This window comes from Bos mutus, chromosome 10, assembly GCF_027580195.1.
Source record: "Bos mutus isolate GX-2022 chromosome 10, NWIPB_WYAK_1.1, whole genome shotgun sequence".
Classification (NCBI taxonomy): Eukaryota; Metazoa; Chordata; class Mammalia; order Artiodactyla; family Bovidae; genus Bos; species Bos mutus.
The window spans coordinates 31,568,212-31,587,181 of record NC_091626.1 but is presented as its reverse complement, the minus strand read 5'-3'; the positions used below and the strand labels follow the sequence as shown (position 1 = coordinate 31,587,181).

The 18,970-nt window shown below is 44.8% G+C and overlaps 1 protein-coding gene across 2 annotated transcripts in view; it reads left to right on the top strand.

Annotated features, from left to right (window-relative positions):
• The window catches only part of FNTB (farnesyltransferase, CAAX box, subunit beta), an 80,492-nt gene extending 62,658 nt beyond the window's left edge, over positions 1 to 17,834 (top strand). Inside the window, exons 8-12 of one of the 2 annotated variants that reach the window (XR_011465611.1) lie at positions 2,739 to 2,868; positions 5,472 to 5,604; positions 10,811 to 10,922; positions 12,149 to 12,725; positions 16,364 to 16,503. Coding sequence is in view for 1 of the 2 variants with exons in the window: in XM_005909765.2 (XP_005909827.1) it covers positions 2,739 to 2,868; positions 5,472 to 5,604; positions 10,811 to 10,922; positions 12,149 to 12,263; positions 16,364 to 16,495 (622 nt within the window). In the remaining variant the exon portion in view is untranslated. Of the gene's footprint in view, positions 1 to 2,738; positions 2,869 to 5,471; positions 5,605 to 10,810; positions 10,923 to 12,148; positions 12,726 to 16,363 lie in introns of both variants that reach the window. The other variant, XM_005909765.2, reaches the window with a different exon arrangement.
• Positions 17,835 to 18,970: the final 1,136 nt, after the last annotated feature.

Here is an 18,970-nt window from a genome sequence, read left to right as displayed (position 1 = left end):
TTTGCGACCCCATGAACTGCAGCACACCAGGCTTCCCTGTCCATCACCAGCTCCCGGAATTTACTCAAACTTATGTTCATTGAGTCGGTGATGCCATCCAACCATCTCATCGTCTGTCGTCCCCTTCTCCTCCTGCCTTTCATCTTTCCAAGCATCAGGGTCTTTTCAAATGATTCAGCTTTTCGCATCAGATGACCATAGTATTGGAGTTTTAGCTTCAATATCAGTCCTTCCAACGAATGTTTAGAACTGATTTCCTTTAGGATGGACTGGTTGGATCTCCTTGCAGTCCAGAGGACTTTCAAGAGCCTTCTTCAACACCACAGTTCAAGAGCATCAATTCTTCAGCATTCAGCTTTCTTTATAGTCCAACTCTCACATCTATACATGACTACTGGAAAAACCATAGCTTTGACTAGATGGACCTTTGGCTAAGTAATGTCTCTGCTTTTTAATATGCTGTCTAGGTTGATCATCGGAGAAGGCAGTGGCACCCCACTCCAGTACTCTTGCTTGGAAAAATCCCATGGACGGAAGAGCCTGGTAGGCTGCAGTCCATGGGGTCGCTAAGAGTCGGACACGACTGAGCGACTTCACTTTCACTTTTCCCTTTCATGCATTGGAGAAGGAAATGGCAGCCCACTCCAGTGTTCTTGCCTGGAGAATCCCAGGGACGGGGGAGCCTGTTGGGCTGCCGTCTATGGGATCGCACAGAGTCGGACACGACTGAAGCGACTTAGCAGCTAGGTTGATCATAACTTTTCTTCCAAGGAGTACGTGTCTTTTAATTTCATGGCTGCAGTCACCATCTGCAGTGATTTTGGAGCCCCCCAAAATAAGTCTGTCACTGTTTCCACTGTTTCCCCATCTATTTGCCATGAAGTGATGGGACCAGATGCCATGATCTTAGTTTTCTGAATGTTAAGTGTTAAGCCAACTTTTTCACTCTCCTCTTTCACTTTCATCAGGAAGCTCTTTAGTTCTTTGCTTTCTGCCATAAGGGTGGTGTCATCTGCATATCTGAGGTTATCAGGCCTCTCTGAAAAAGGCCTCTGAATTCCCAAGGCCTCTCCTTTAATGAGAGGTGCCTGGAAGACAAGAAGTACTACAGATTCCCTTTTCTTCCATCCGGAAGTTGGATTAAGTGCTCATTGACCTGTACACCTGTGAGGATTTGTGAGGCAGATACACCTGCAGGGAATGTGACTCTATATACATATCTGTAGATCATTGGAAGTAAAGTTCTATGTTATATGAAAATATACAGGAAGCAAAATTTCTTTATATCACAGATAAAACAGGTTTATTAAGACATGCAAAAAGAAAATCTAAAGTCACCAACCACTCATGTTTCTTATCTTTCCAGAATTCCAGAAAAATCATGCAGTACATTATCATTTTATGACTTTTTCATGTAATGTATTTGGAACATTTTAAAGTATACTTCTGTAATATCATTTTAAATGACTATATAGTATTCTGTTATATGGATACATCATAATTTATATAACCAGTCCCTTACTATTGAGTTTCTAACATTTCACTATTATAAATGGGGATACAATAAACATTCTTATAATCTGATCTTTGAACACATTTATACTTACTTTGTAGAATTAATTCCTAGAAAGGGAAAGTGAAAGTCACTCAGTCATGTCTGACTCTTTGCTCCCCCATGGACTATACAGTCCATGGAATTCTCTAGGCCAGGATACTGGAGTGGGTAGCCTTTCCCTTCTCCAGGGCATCCTCCCAACCCAAGGATCAAACCTGGGTCTCCTGCATTGCAGGTGAGTTCTTTACCAACTGAGCTATCAGGGAATCCCTTTAATTCCTAGAAATGACCCTAATATTGCTGGGCCAAAGAGTATTAAGTTTTTATGACTAGAAAATACAGTCATATTTTCTATATTATCTTACATTATCTAATTATCTTATAATCCCAATAATAATTATTATAGTAATAATTTGAAAATATAGGAATTTGTAATTTGGAGAAATAAATTTACTTTGGATAGCTATAAAGGTATATATGTTCATTCTGGAAGCTTTTTGAAAACACAGAAAAATGAAGAGGAAAGGTATCAGCAGTAGATTTGTATTAAAAGATAACCATCATTAGCAATTATTTTTCAATTTTATTTTAACCTGATGGTTATCACAGCAAACATATGATTTTATAACTCTTTCCAAAAAGTAATGATTTGAGGTTCTATGTTTGTTCATTAGTAGACTATGTTTCCTTTATTTTTTTGAGGAAAGCGTGAAAGTCACTCAGTTGTGTCCAACTCTTTGCAACCCCATGGATTATACAGTCCATGGAATTCTCCAGGCCGGAATACTGAAGTGGGTAGCCGTTCCCTTCTCCAGGGGATCTTCCCAACCCAGGGATCAAACCCAGGTTTCCCACATTGCAGGCGGAGGAAAAGACATTTCTAAAAGTTAATTAGCTGGCATGTTTCCATTCATAGTTTCAATTTTTAAAATAGAATTAGAAGAGTTGATTTATAAGTTGTGTTTCAGGTGTACAGCAAATTAATTCCATTATATATATATATAAATATAAATATTCTGTTTTATATATATATATTCTTTTTATATTCTTTTCCATTATAGTTTATCACAAGATACTGAATATAGTTGCAGCAGTGTATGCCCTAAGCTGAGCCACTTCACTCTTTGCCATCCAGGGTGCTCACTGGTTGACACTCAGTCGGGTTTTCTCGACCTCCCCCCAGGTGTCAGAATTGGGAAGGTGGGATTGGCGGGGTACCAGGAATGGAAGCCCATGGCGGCTACACGTTCTGTGGCCTGGCTGCGCTGGTCATCCTCAAGAAGGAGCGCTCCTTGAACTTGAAGAGCTTACTAGTAAGTACTTGGTAATCTGTCTTCCCCTCAGGCCCCAGGGCCCTGGGATGTGACTGCTCAGACGTGCTGGTTTCAGGGACGTTTGTCTGTGTGAAGAGCTAGCAGTTCCTACCTTGAGCTCTGGGCTGACAGTCGTGTAACAAAGCTTCAGATGCAGTTGTTGGATCGCCCAGCACTGTTAGGAGAGAGTGCAGGGGGTGAACATCTGCTCTCGGTCTCGGCTCCCTTCCTCCTGCCTTTCCTTCTTCCTGCTCTGAACCTTCTACATCGTGTGTTAGGGCAACCCCAGCGCCCTCTTGAGTCCCTCAGACATCTGGGGAGGGCCACAGTACCTGCCTCCTACTTCTAGGAGAGTATAGCTTCAGTCTTTTAAAACTAGAGGTTTTCACGTGTCTTAGAAAGATTCTCCTGGGAGAAGAAGTTATGAGAAGAGCTCTTATTACCCTCTGCACTATGTGAGTGTTTCGTAGCTACCTTTACACGAGCTGGTCACCGCTGGGAATACACGGAGCGGGTGGCCCAGGCACTTATGTCTCAACTCCAAGCTCCTGCCCATTATTCAGAGTGAACTCATTATCCAGAGTGCAGTCAGCTTCAGGGACTTGTTAAATTGTAGCTAAATTATCATTGGAGGCCTGGTATACACACACACAGCCACCAAGAAACTGTCTTTGGTGAAGCTTTTACTCCCTGATCATGACCTCAAAGCAAATCAGCTGCAACTGACATTCATCTCCTCTCCCTAAGTTCAGATGTCAGGTTGCCATTGTAGGAACTGTTGTGAGACCCATCATGGGGTCCCAAGAGAGTTTATATTTTTCCCTGTACAGATACGACCAGTGGCATTTTGTCTTGGCCTTTAGGAAGCCTCCTGTAGCGTACTCTTCTTGAAGGTTCTCAAAGCCTGAAGGGTTTATGCCCAAATGGCCAACTTTATGCATAGACTTAGAGTTTATCAGACATTTAAAACCCTGATCACTAACAAAGTGTGAAACATGAAAGCCCCACCTCCCAGGCAGAAATAAGAAATAAGCAGATGTCTCAGTTCCAGTAACCGTGTTCTGGATTTGAACCCTTTCTCTGCCACTTCATAGCCATGTGACCTTGGGAAAATTGTCTAATCTGTTTTAACTTCAACTCTTTTTCTCCATAAAGTAGAGGTAATAGTTCTTTGAAGGTCAGAGAAGATAATATACATGAAACAGCCTGGAATGTAGTAGGTGCATCCTTCTTACCCAAGCTACTCCCTCCCTTCTGTTTGCTCTGGGAGAACTAGGACCCGTATCTGAAGGATTTTATGAATTCATATAGCCACGGGAAACAGAATAAATCCATGGGCTTAGGCACTGAAAAAAATTATTTAGTCTGGCTTATAAACACGTAATCTGTGGGGTAAGCAAAAATGAAGACTGGACTCCTTACTGTAGTGCCTGTTAGCTTGAGCAGTGCTTCGCCTGCTTTCGTTAGATGGCATCAGTCCTAGAGCACTGGCTCATGGAAGACTGGGGATATATTAGTGTGTATACCTGCAGTGCAGTGTGTTTTGTGTCGTTCTAAGAGTTTTAGGATTGTGACTCTATGGGTGGTGTTGCCTTGAACAGGGATATAATCTAAACTCTACAATTGTTCATTAAAGGAGGGCTGGACTGGTTCTTCCAAAGGGGGTCCTCAGTGACTCGTTTCAGGAACTCAGTGTAGTAAAACGTAGGTCCAGGGGAACGCCCTCTTCTGTACCTTTCAGTTTGGTGAAGAAGCTCCTTGAGATCCTGGCTGGTGGCTGGAACTGTCTTGAGGGGCTGGGAGGGACATGGAAGTATTATCTGCTCAGCCAGTTGGTCTGCTCATTCCTCGAGGCCAAGCCCTTGACTATCTTGATGTTTGAAGTAGAGTGTGTTTAGAAAACTTGGAGATAAGGGAGGAATGTATCACGTGTGACCACTGAGTGACACCAAGAGCCATTTTACAGGTTCACGGTAAAGGCTGTTGTCAGCCAGCCAGTTTGCCCTGGAGCAGCAGAGTGGCTAGAGCCCACAGAGCCATCCTCACTCACCAGGGCTAGTGGCTTCTGCCCCTGGTTCTGCAAGGGCCGAGGCTGTGCTAAGAAACCTGGGGTGAATTTCCTTGCCAAAAATGGTGTGAAATCATCTGACGATTTGTGGCACAAAATTCCATTTATTTGCTTTTAATAAACTTCCCTGAGAAAGTAAAGTGAATAGAAACGAGCCACCGGTGGTCTGGCCTGAAACTTCCCAGTTACACCTTGTTTATTAAGAGGCATTATTGCAGGTCTCCTTCCAGGCCAGGTTGGCCCCTTTGTTCTTTCAGCACCAGAACCCTCTTGGAACCCAGGACAGGCGGATAGTTGTCTGTTAGGCCCCAAGCAGGAATTCATGTTGGTTGCCTCCAGAGGGTTAAACTAGCTGTTGCAGTGTAGAGCCCTCTGTGACGTTGAGGGCGAGGAAGTCTGAGGTCAAAGCAAGGGAACGGGAGTTGAGAAGCCAAAACCTGGCAGCGCTCCCTCCCAGACCTGCCTCTGGAGAGCTGGCTGGATCACATGCCTCTCTTAACCTCTGGCGCCTCTCTCTTCTCTGTCTCACGCTCAGCAATGGGTGACAAGCCGGCAGATGAGGTTTGAAGGTGGATTTCAGGGCCGCTGCAACAAGCTGGTAGACGGCTGCTACTCCTTCTGGCAGGCGGGTCTCCTGCCCCTGCTTCACCGCGCGCTGCACGCCCAAGGTGAGCCCGGGGTGCTGGCGGGGCTGGCGGCTCCCCTCGGCTGCTGACCGAGTCGGAGGCCAGGGCGCTTGGTTAGAGGGGTTGAAACAGGCTCTGTCCATCCTGGATTTTGAGTACCCAGTGTGGACCCTCCCGCCCTAGGCACGCGTGTGCCAGCTAGGATTTCGTCCTTGGGTTCAGAGGTCACTGCTGCTTCACACCGGCTGTGGCAGGTGGGGGAGGTGGGCGCCTGGCCGCGTGGTGACTGCCACCTCAGCTGAGTGTGAAGCCACAGGTTCCGATGCAGAGCTTTGTGTGAGTCATGCCAGACTGAAAACCCACACTGTGTCCATGGTCACAACAGTGCCAAAAAGGCAGAAAGAACCCCTGGAGCAAAGAGCCACCATGCCAGGCTGGCTGCATGGCGGCCGCCATTACAAGTGTCATAGTTTAAATTCGCTGAAGAATCCTGGACACAGGTTAGTACTGCCTCCCCACCCCCAACCCCCCACCACTGGAGTAGAGAGACCTGGGTTCATCATCTCTGTGGGACCTCAGATGGGAATGCAAATCCAAGCAGGGAAATAGAGAGCAAATTTCTGGGAGCCTTGCCTTGTTACCTCTCAAAATCTCAGGCCGCCTCCTGAATCATCTTTCTCATTTACTTCATGTGAGGACGGGAAGGAAACCGATGGGAGAGGGGAGGTCATGGCGGCCCTGCTGCATGCTGACAAGTCTCGGAGTATGAGCCCTTGGCCCAGAAGAAAGCTTAGTAGTTGGGTTATTCTTTGCTCAAATGTAGAGATACAATTCTTTTCTACTGCCCCCCATCCTCCCGCCCACCCGCTTGCCGGACACACAACTTTCTCTTGTTTGGCTGTTTTTTCCTGAGTCCCTTGCATTAGTTCCTTATTTGAAGTAAACAGAGGCTCTCTCCTGTGTCCCCGTCACCCCACCTTCCCTGTCACAGCCTACCCTAAGATTCCTCTGCCTAGAGCCCCGGTTTCAAGGTGCTGAGCTGAGGCCTCCCGCTGACTCTGGAGCCTGCATGGTCTCTGCTTTGGACACTAGAGTAGGAAATCAGAAATTCCCTGAGAGTCCAATGTTTCAAAACGAGAAATAACTTAGGGTTTTAGTGATCTCTGTTTTTGGAACTGGTGAGGTCAAACCTCTGGTAACACCCTCCGCCTTTCACAAGCCTGTCCCTGGAAGGGATAAGATGCAGTCATTCTGTAGCTGCCGGGAGAATCTGGTGAGAGGGTAAGAGGAGCCCTACCTGCCCAAGTCTTCACGGGGTCCCTGCTTTCCATTTTGCTTTTTATAGCACAAGTTATGGAGGACTGGTCATATTTCCACATTTGCCTGTGGAAGAAAGTCAGTTGTCTGTGAATTTTGGTACTTCCAGCTTTTTTCACTCCCTGGGAGGAGGCCCATATTAGGCCTGCAGCTCAGTTCTCAGCAAATAGTGGACTTGGACCAGGCAGGGATCTGGGAGGAAGTTTTGAGTGGTGGACAAAGTACTGATGTTGAGAGTCAGAAGGAGATGCGATGTAGAAAGATACTCACAATATACTGTAGTCAAAGTTAGGTTTCAAAGCAGTATGTATGCAATTCACCAGGGAAGTTCCAGGAAACATACTTTTAAAGTTTTATATCCCACTGTTCAGTTCAATTCAGTCGCTCAGTCGTGTCCGACTCTTTGCGACCCCATGGACTGCAGCACGCCAGGCCTCCCTGTCCATCACCAACTCCCGGAGTTTACTCAAGCTCATGTCCATTGAGTCGGTGATGCCATCCAACCATCTTCTCCTCTGTCGTCCCCTTCTCCTCCCGCCTTCAATCTTTCCCAGCATCAGGGTCTTTACAAATGAGTCAGTTTTTCACATCAGGTGGCCAAAGTATTGGAGTTTCAGCTTCAACATCAGTCCTTCCAATGAATATTCAGGACTGATCTCCTTTAGGATGGACTAGTTGGATCTCCTTGCTGTCCAAGGGACTCTCAAGAGTCTTCTCCAACACCACAGTTCTTTTACCATGTATATTACTTTTATTTTAGTAAGTGAACAAATATGTTTTTTGAAGGTGATGATGCTGACACTGATAATTAAAACGATGACGTGGCACGTGAACCCAGGCCATCCCTGACTTGGCGAGTGGTCGTCAGGCCGTCAGTAGTCCATGACGTGGCTGCCTTAGGCATAGAAGAAAGTATTTGAGTAGAAGAATGAATTATTATTAATATATTTAAAACGTCCAGTGCTAAGTCACTTTTTTTTTGTGGAGCAGTAAGATCACAGCAGGCCTGTGAGTTTCTGTTTGGATTGATAGTTACTAGTTGCTGGCTTGGGACGTACTCCATAGCTGTCCACCTGCAAGACTGAGCTCCATGTGGCTGTACCTATCAGTTACTGTTGGAAAAACTTCTGATTTCTCAGATAAAAGGAACCTTTGAAATGCAAAATGACATTATAATGGGGATCTGTATTTTAAGGGAGAGGGATAAAGGATTTAAAAGGCACAGTTATTACTCTGTAATCATATCACCTTTTATCCCTCTGTGATTATGTGTGTTGATGTGCGAATTCAGGATCTCAGGAAGTTCTTGTTGAGTTTATGAACTTTGAGGAATGTAGGAGGTAACCGCAACACTATAATCTATTTAATAATAAACATAGCATTTTCTTCTCAGATTCCAATTTTAGCGATAGGTTATCATTTACCTTAAGGTAACAATCTTTTATTTATTATAGGATATGAAATAAAGGTATATTTTATACTGATGTTTCATACAGTTAATCCTAAAGTTTGATAAATACGCTTTTTAAAATAACAACTTTCTTGAGATATAATTTACATGCTGAACAATCTAATGATTTGAAGTGTACAATTTAGTGTTTTTAGTGTTTTCAGAGTTGTGCAACCACCCCTGTGATCAGTTTTAGAATTTTCAGGCCCCCTCCCCGGCCCCCGCCACCGCAATCCCTACAACCATTGAATGTGCTTCTTAAAAGAAGAAATCACAAAGGAAAAATCAACAGTGTCATCATGGCATATGATAAACTATATTTATGTAATTTTAAAAACCCATTTAGCCAAAAAGTAGAGCAAAAAGGGAGAAATAAGTATATCATATGATACAGATACAGGGTAAATACAGTAAGAAGTTAGGTTAATAAAACTGACTCTTGTATCTCAGAAGACAAAGGATACTTTCAAAAGGAAATACAACTAGTAACAAGTTATGAAAAAACTTCACCCTAATTAGTAATTAAAAGTGAGATAAATAATTAAGTACCCTTTCTTTTTAACAGTTTAAGTGCTGAAAACTTGTTTCCATATACGATGTTTTATCTTATTTTTATTTTATATTGAAGCATAGTTGATTCACTGTGTTAGTTTCAGGTATACGGCAAAGTGATTCAGTTACACATGCATCACCGAGAACTTTTTAAAAGTAACCAGTGCTGGAGGTGGTACAGGAAAAATCTTAAATTTTACTGGCAGCTATAGAAAGTCTTAAAGCAGTTTATCAGTATCTATGAAAAGCCTTAAAAATGTTTATTCTTTTTTAACTGAATCATTCCACTGCTTTGACTCTATTTCAAGAAAATAATCCTAAACATAGAGAATATTCACAGAGGTGTTTACTGCGGCATTTTTTATGATTGCAAGGAACTGGAAACAGCCTTGGCAACAAGTACGCTAGAGAGAAGTCCCATCATATCTGTGTGTATCTCCTGCAGTGCTGTGCTCACAGGTGGAGAAAGAACAAAGAGGAAAGTAATTACAGTACTGTGAGGAATTACTGTACTTCAGGAAGCATGTGTCCTGGGCTGGGCACAAGAAGGGGGCCCTGACTGTGCTTCTCTTCCCTAGGCTCAGTTCCCGTGTGCCTCTTCCAGTGTGAGCATCTCAGGGGCCGGGCGGGACTTGAGTGTTGAAGATGAGTGTTTTTTGTACGCGGCCCCCAAACATCAGCCGACCATGCACATCATCCAGGGCTCAACCTGGGAGATAGCAGTCACTTTCTGACTGCCCCCATCTCTCCTCCCATCTCTCATTTAAGAAATCTGAACATGATTATTTTCTGTAGTCGTCTATGAAGATGAATATTCCAAAATTAACTCATTTGGAAAGTTCTTTTTATGTACCACATTTGCTATAAACTTTGATGAATTTTTACCATAGAAGATTCTCTATGCATATATTTGAGAGTTTGGGTCCAGTGCCTATGTTGATGCCATTACATGTGTCCACTTACGAAATACTCTGGCTTTTCAGAATGATGGTTATGAAGATTATGTAGCAGAACAGAAAAGTGTATGCCTCTAGAGTTAAATGAAAGACATAAGATACAGAAATATCATACCTGTATAGAAAAATGCATAAAACAAAAAAAGAAAGAAAAATTAGCTTTCAGTTGCCATTTACAGGGTGTTCACTACCTTTATAGACCTGGTGTATCAAAGTATAAAATTGACTGAAGACTTAATGCACAGCCTATATGTGTATTTTTAAAAACAATTCTCATATAAATGTTTCCATGCACACCTGCTGGGTGGTAATTTGTCCCTCCTCCTCCCCTGATAACCATGTCCACAGATTCTCTGACTGCTGGTTGAACTTCAGAGTGAAGAAGCTCGGTTGCTGGCCAGTACTTTAGTATCATCACCAGAATCCCAATTTCTGCTTAGACTACCATATGATGCAGGAGGGCAGTTATTAGAATTCTTCTTAGAGAAACTTTTTGAGCCAAGAGACTAGCTGGAGAATTCCCTTTAGAGATGGATTAAAGCAACAGCCAGTATTACCCCTGTTGGAGTTCTCTCGGCTAATCAAGAGTCTGGTTGACAAGAGAGACGTGCTAGAGAAAAAGTCTTAAGAAGCCCAAGGGGAGGCATTATGAACCCAGTCAGGCGCAGCAGCAGAGGTCAGTGTGGAAAGCTGGGCTAAAAAGCTCGTCTGTGCCTGCAAGGGATGTGGTTTAGAACTGCCATCCAAGGTAAGGAGAAGTAAAGCCAAGTGCTGCTCTGACCTGCTGCTCTCTGACCCATTTTAAGGTTCCGGAGAAGGGACGTGTCCCAAGAATGTGATTTTCAAGATTAGTCCAAGCAGAATGTGGGGAAACCTTGACTGTTCCTATTGGATCATGAAATACAAAGTAGGCATTGATCCTCCACGGACGTCTCCCAGGCCCAGGCGCACACTGACCCTTTGTCCTCTGCAGGTGACCCTGCCCTCAGCATGAGTCGCTGGATGTTTCACCAGCAGGCCCTGCAGGAGTACATCCTGATGTGCTGCCAGTGCCCCACCGGGGGGCTTCTGGACAAACCTGGCAAGTGAGTGCCTTGTCTCTGGGGGGCGGGGCGAGGGGGCTGAGCACGCAGGCCTGCTCAGACCCGGACAGGGCAGCCCTTTCCGTGCAGCTGCTTAGTGCCCACGTGGCATGGGAGCAGCTGGGCATGGAGCAGCCCTGTCCACCATGTGTCCATCCTGCGCTTCCAGCTCCCTCCTTTTCCCGGCTTACCTGCACCCCCTTACCAGTTAGGTAAACAGATTGCTGCATGGGTAACATTTCTTTCCTTTTTTATTTAACCAACTTGACCTAAATAGAACAGGATACAGGGTTTTAAAACTCCTGGGTGTCATGCTGTTGTTGTTTAGTCACTAAGTCGAGTCCGACTCTCTGCGACCCCATGAACTGCAACACGCCAGGTTTCCCTGTCCTTCACCATCTCCTGGAGTTTGCTCAGATTTATGTCCATAGAGTCAGTAATGCCGTCCAGCCATCTCATCCTCTGTCGTCCCCTTCTCCTCCTGCCCTCAATCTTTCTCAGCATCAGGGTCTTTTCCAGTAAGTTGGCTCTTCATATCAGATAGCCAAAGTACTGGAGCTTCAGCTTCAACATCAGTCCTTCCAATGAATAGTCAGGGTTGATTTCCTTTAGGATTGACTAATCTCCTTGCTGTCTGAGGGGCTCTCAAGAATGTCATAAACAGAGATTATAATCACAGCTTTCATAGAGTAGATTGAACACCTTTAGGTGCCATACTGAAAGAAAAAGGGAAGCCAATCAAGTCCTGTTCCCTTTGCTGCTCTCTTTCCTCATCCCCCAACCCGACCCCCTCCCTGCCCCCTGCACACACACACACATCCTGCCTCCTCCTGCATGCATCCAGGGGAAGGCTCAGCTGAAGGCTGGCCCCAGCAATTTACCCATTTGTAAATTTTGACCCATTTGAAGAAAGAATTTGACCCATTTCTAGAAATTTTGGTGTGGGATTTTTTATGGCTTTTTTTTTTTTAATGTACTCTTTGGATTTAGCAACACTACCCTGGAGAGCCCTTCCTAGAAGGAAGTCAAGAGGACAGACAGTTCCTGCGGTCAGGCAGGGTGGAGCTCTGAAAAACGCTGATGGGGGAAGCCAGGCTTCTAGGCGTGTGGAGGGTGGGTTTGGTCACCTGAGTGCTTCCTGGGCCTCATCTATGGCCTTGTCTTCGGAGGCTGTGCCAAGGTGGGTGGGGAGCAGAGGATACCTACTCAGAGCTGCCGCATCCTTGCAGGTCCCGGGACTTCTACCACACCTGCTACTGCCTGAGTGGCCTGTCCATAGCCCAGCACTTCGGCAGCGGAGCCATGTTGCACGATGTGGTCTTGGGTGTACCTGAAAACGCCCTGGTAAGGCGGGATGCGGGGGGGAGCTTACCACCGCTTCTCCACAGGGCCCCCAGGACGGGGCTGGCAGGAGGGCAGAGCAGCCCTGTGGGGCCTACAGAACCGACGACACGAGTGTCCCCCATGGACAGGCTGGTGAGCTCGCCGTCCCCACACCCCCTCCGTCTGCAGCCCATTCCCCATTTGTGAGCACCTGACCGGGCTAACTCGAGGTTCTAAGCAGGAATCCAGCCTGCGACGGAGGGTGTATGCCTGTGTCCCGGAGTCTAGGACCCAGAGCACTTGTCAATAGTCCCTGTCTCTGAGGAAGCTGGCTTGGGAGCAGTGGTTTCTGCATCTGCAGCAGCAGCCCCTCCCTGTGTGGCTGATGTCTTCTCTTGGAGCTCTCAACGTGCAGCCCTGCATCCAGAGAAACCCTCTCAGACCACCGTCTATAAATGAGATGCCTGGAAACACTCGGCCAGAGTATGATTTGTGCCCTTCGTAGCACCAGCACAATTTGTCATGTGTGTTTAACTGGCTTTTGTCTGCTTCCCTCAAAAACCATCAGCCCCCTGTGGGCAGGCTGTTCACGGCGGCATCCAGCCTCAGGCCAGCCTGGCCACAGGCGATGCTTCTGAACCTAGTCAGGAGCCTGAGACATGACTCCGACTAAGACTGTCCATGGCCGTCAGATGATGTGCCCATGCAGACTGTCATGAAATATTCCAGCAGAAGAAACGCTGATGGCCAGTAGGTGGATGAAAAAATGCTCAGCCTCACTAATCAATTGAGAAAACCCAAGTAACAACCCTTCAGCTTTCTCATGTGTTTGCCTGCTACGCAGCCCTCTTCCGTTCCTTCCCCTCCCTCCTTCCTCATTGTAACCCCATCCTAAGTTCATCACTGATCATGCCTGCAGATGTTTTTGTGCTGTCACTGCAGAGGTATGTATCCACAAATCATAGAGTTGTTTGTATGCTTTCCGTTGCTTTATAACGGCTATCTACCGCATCACTTTTCTCACTGACCGTTACCCTGAGGTTTAGCCGACTTCACATATGTTGTTTTAATTTATTCATCTTGACTACTGCATGGGATCCCCTTGTCTAGGTGTACTCCAGTTGAGTTTTCTAGTCTCCAGTTGGTCGGCATCGAGACGGTTTCACTTGTGCTGTGCCATGAGGTGTTGCAGTGAACATTCTTGTTAAGTTTCTCTGGGACACCCGCCTTCATCTTCACTAGATGGCCCTGAACTGTACCCCTGTGCGACTGGGTTGTTTTTCACTCACACAGCACCAGGCTGAGTTGTGCTATAGTTAGATATTTCCTTTCTGCTAACTTGACTAGCAGCGTCTCAGTTTTCTTTTGCATTTCCCTGGTTACTGGTGAGGCTAAGCATCTTTTCAAACATTTTTTGGGCCATTTGTGTTATGTCTTCTGTAAATCGCCAGCCACTTTTTTCCTTTGCTCATTTTCTGATTTGTAATTTCGTTTGCTCTTTTCTTATGCATGTTGCAGTTCTTTGTGTGTTCTTGACGCGAGTTCTTTGTCAATGGTATGTGTATGTGTGTGGCGAATCTCTTCCAGTTTGTGACTTTTCACCTTATTAGTGTTTTTTCTTGAATAGAAGATTTTAACTCTGAAGTAAATAATTTTATTTGCCTTTTTGGTTTTCAAAGGTTTGGGGAGGGTGGGGTTACTTAAGAAATCTTTTCCTACCTGAGGTCATAAATATATTTTCTTCTAAACAATGTAAATTTTGCTTTTCCCATCTAATTTTTTAAATTCTCTTGGAATTGATCTCCATCTGTAGTGAGGGTTGGATGTAATTTTATCTTTCTCCTGTTTTGGATACCAGTTGACCAGCACCATTTACTGAAGTTTACCACCTTTCCTACTGATGTGTATCACGTTTGTTACATACTCAAGTTTCTGTTTCTGAGTTGATTCTGTTTCTGGACACTCTGTTCCATGGGTCTGTTTTATTATCTTCACTGTCTTATCAAATCTTAAATGCATGTAAGCAAGTCTCACTCACCCACCTCATTCTTTTTTTTGTTTTCATTATCCTTTGCCTTTTGCATTTTAGGATTTCCTGTGCATTTTAGGATCAGCTTATTAAGTTCCACAAAAGCTAGTGGAATCTGTATTACATTGAATTGCATTGAATGTAATATTAATGGGAGACAACTGACTTTAATATTAAGGCTTCCCTTAATATTTTTCAGGTTTTTTACCTATATTTTAATGGTCTTTTATCATTTCCCACAAAGGACTAGCATATCTCGTTAGATTTATGTCTTAAGAAATTTACAGTTTTTGTGTCTATTGTGACTGGAGTATTTTTTCCACTTTATTTTATAATTGGCTGTTATTAATGTATAGAAATGCTATTGATAATTGTTGTTTAACTTTGCACCCAGCAGCCTTGCTGAATTCTTTTTTTTTTTTTATTGTTCCAATCAACTTATGGGATCTTAGTTACCTGACCAGGGGTCAAATCCAGCCCCCTGCAGTGGAAGCCTGGAGTCCTAACCACTGGACCACCAGGGAATTCCCACTGAATTCTAATAGTTGTTAATAGTTTGTCTACAGAATCTCTTAGATTTTTTTATTTAGACCGTAATATCATCTTCAAATAAGGACAGTTTTGCCATTTCCTTCCTGATGCTTAAGAATTTTATTTATCTTGCCATGTAAGATAATTTTATTTATCTTGCTATGTTGGCTAAACGCTCTGTGGAGTGTTGACCGGAAGTGGTAATAAAAAGTGTTCAGATTGTAATGGAAAGGCTTCTATAATTCCACCATTCAGGAAGATGCTGACTGTGAGGTTTTGATAAATATTTCATGTCAAGTTAAGGATATTTCCGCCCCCTTTCCTGGTCTGCTGAGTTGTTTTTTGTTTGAATCATAATCTAGTGTTAAATTTTATTGAATGCTTTTCCCACATCTGGGTTTTCCTCCTTTAATCTGTATTATGTTTTGTTAATACACATTGTGATGTTAACTTTACATTAGAAAGATAAACCCTACTTGGTTATAATAGAGAGTATGTGTGTGTGCTGGTTTATCACACTGCTGATTTGCCCTGGTGGTGTTTTTGGCTCGTTTTTATTTAGGATTTTTTTTTGCATGTGTGTTCATGAGAAAGATTGATCTCAATTTTTGTTTTATGGTACTGTTCTTTTCCAGTTTGTGTTTCAGGATAATATAGCCTCATAAAATTAGATAGGTATCTTCCTACCCTTCTTTTTCTTTGGAAAGTTTTATGTAAGTTAGAGATTATAAGCTAACACTTGCTTGAGAAAACAGGTAGACCTAGTATTTGGTGGGGTGGGGGAAATGGTTGTAGCAGAATAAACAATTGTTATTTAACTTATTCATATAGGCTTTAAAGGATTTCTTCTTGAGCAATTTTGAAAATCCATATTCTCCTATAAAGCTGCTCAGTTTATCAAAATTTTTATATTTTGGCATGAAACTGGGCATGGTATTTTCTTTGAAGTTTTAAAATCTCTTGCAATTATGTACCCTTCTTCATTGTCCCAGAGTGGAAGAATCCTGAATCCTGGCCCAGGACTGTACCCTGTCTCAAACCAGAGTCTCTGTGGTGCAGTGGGATAAAATAATTTATATATGGCCTGACACATTTACTTCAATGTTAGGGTTGTGTACCTTTTTCTTGATTATAAATATAAATGCATGGTCATTGTTTTAATAATTGAGATATATAAAAAAGTATAAATTAGAAAATTTTAAATAGTCATGTCACTGCTCCTATTTTGGAATATTCCATATACATCACATCTACAAACACTTTAAAAAGTAAGTTTGGGATAGCACACATAATGTTACCCTCATTTAATGTAAGTATTTGCCAATATCATCAAATATTTGAAAGCGTATTTTTTAACGGCTCCATAATCCCTTTGTGTCCCACGTGGTAGAACACGTTTTTACCAGTACCCTGTTGTTGAACCTTAGGGCCTTGTAAGATAAATCTCCATGTGCAGCTCTGATTTTTGTTATATTCTTACAAGCGCATTTAATGGGCAAAGGCTGTGCACATGTCCAAGGGCCATGGGGTGATTGATTGGCATCTGTTCTTCTCTTTGCAGCAGCCCACTCACCCTGTGTACAATATTGGACCAGACAAAGTGATCCAGGCTACCATGCACTTTCTGCAGAAGCCAGTTCCAGGCTTTGAGGAGCATGAGGATGAGGCATCAGCAGAGCCTGCCACTGACTAGGGGACACGGGGCCTGCAGCTCTGCGTTCACCCATCTCCCCAGTCAGACCAAGGTTTATACGTGTCGATACATACTGCATTTTGTGCTGCACAAGCCTTGGCCGCTGTGAAGCTTGGTTCTTTGTCCTTTTTTGTTAAACAGAACAAAACTGATGGCTCTTGGTTCAGAGAACACAATGGTGTGGTTTTTTAAAAATTCTTTCCACTCCCGTCCTACCAAAACCTACCAGCTGTGTAGCATCTGGACCCGGCTCTGGCCTGGCCAGGGTTGACTGGGGAGCAGTGCATGCTGGAATAGCAGCCCCGCACCGCCAGCTGGCCAGCGCGACCGTCCATTGAAATGAATGATGTCCGAGTATTACAGCATTCAGAGCTGTTGCTGCGATTCTCACGTGTGCTACCACTGCGTCACCAGGAAGATGGCCTCCTATGGGTGCAAAGAAGTCTGCTCCATACCTAGGCAGGGGCTTTGAGTCTCACCAAAATGAATTTTCCAGGAAGATAACGTGGTGGGGCTTCACTCAGAGGTGCCCAAGGTCCTCGCCTCCCAGCTTGGTTACTTGCAAGGGGAAGGAGCTAGGGTTGGGGGAGAAGGGATCAGGAGGTGTGAGTCCCTCCCTCTCCAGACTGGGCACTGACCACACATCTCTAAGGCCAGCTGCTGCATGGGCAGGATTTGCCTCAGCCCCAGTTGTGGTAGCTTAGACCTGGGAACCAATTATGAGTGGAAAACGAACTTCTTGTTCAACTCTGAGCCAGAGGAAGCAGCCCCAGAGCCACCCCATCACGTGCTCTGAACAGCCCCTCTGAAGACTGCGAAGCAGTACCTTCAGCCCTTGGCCAGGCTATGTTTCCGTCTTTCTTGCCCCGACTCCCTGCTCACCCTTCTGAAAGACAGTGTTGTCTTCTCTCACCCTGAGTATTAACACTACTAAGTCTTTCACCTTCATTTCTGACTCAGGATTTACTCACATCCTGCCTACTCCAGGCTCAGAGAAAGAAAACCTAGTGCTAGATAAGCTGGATGCTGCCAGGGCAGGGCTGAGCGCTGCCCAGAGTGTTCAGCCTGGCAGGGCTCCTGCTGCCCACACAGAACAACTCTTTCTCGGTTAGTAGGGGTGCTGTTGGCTCACCTATCCACTCCGATGGTCACAGCAAGCTCTATGTCGCTGGTCTGGCCTTCCTGTAAGCAGCCGTGGGCTGTGGGCAGATGGGGACCCAGAGATGCAGTGTAAGGCTCATCTCAAAAACTCTGGCCATCTGCTGCCTCTAATTCCCTAGTGCTTTGGTGTATTGAGCTATGTATTACCTCCTTGAAATAATAAAAAAATAACCTTTTCTATGATGTCTCTCATTCGTGACTGGTACCAAGAAAACTCCCGAGCGTCCAGCGTTAGGAGCTCTCCAAGTTGCTTGTGGGTCACCTGTCTCCTGTATGTGATTCCAGACCGGGCGAGTCAGTATTTACAAAGAGGAGTGACTTGGCTTCCTCCTGCCCACACCTTCTCCAGTCGAGGACAGGGAGGACCTAACCAAGATGGGGAGAACCCAACCTCCCTGGAGCCCTTGTTTGTCCAGCATTCCACACACAGGTGTCAGTCTGTGTGTCTGTCTCCTTCGCCTGGCTATGAGCAGGGACCTTGCTCCTGAGTCCTCATGCAGGAACTTGGCAGTGGGTGACATCCTGGCGAGTTGGGCAGGTCGGCATCATGTGGTCACCTGGTGTTCCTCACCTGGTCAGAGACCCTCTCCCAAGGAGAAGCCAAGCAGGCGGGTGCCCTGTGGCCTGTCCCTCCTTGATGGGAAAGAAGAAGGCGCCTACAGAGATAGAGATCGACCAGGTCCACATGCTGGCTTGTAATTCTTGTCCCCATGCTGTTTCTGCCAGGCTAACAAATGTTCAGGCTGCAAAGCAACATGCTGAAATGCACCCTCCCGTCACTACAATGAAAGGCCAACCCTCTAACACCAGTAGCCTCAAGGTATTAAGAGATTAATTGCAGTAGTAATTGGTGTGGTTAAGAGAAGGGATTGCTTCAGTCTACACTGGCTTTATACCAAGGAGGGAGGATTTGAGCCAGGCCCCAAAGTGTAGGGAAATTTGGCAAGGTAGAAAAGAGAGGATCATTCACTGGTATTCTTAGCTCAGGACAGTCTATGCTGGTGTATCTATGAGACCTCTCTCTGCTCCCATTTGGGTCTGGAGGGTTTCCTGACTTAAAAGAGCATTCCAAGTGGCTCCTCAGATTTATCATGGATCCTTAAATTAGAGGCACTTCCACAGCATTCAAGGTAGGTTGCCCCAAATATTTCCTCTATTGATAATAAAGAAATTGACTACAGAGCTCTATCTCCAGATGGGCCCCAACATCCCCCTGGAACTTATCCCAGACCCACCTTGAATGCTATGTAAGTTGGGAAGCCTGCCAGACTCTACTATGAGCAGAAAGGGGTCCTTGTGGATAAGCCAGCACAA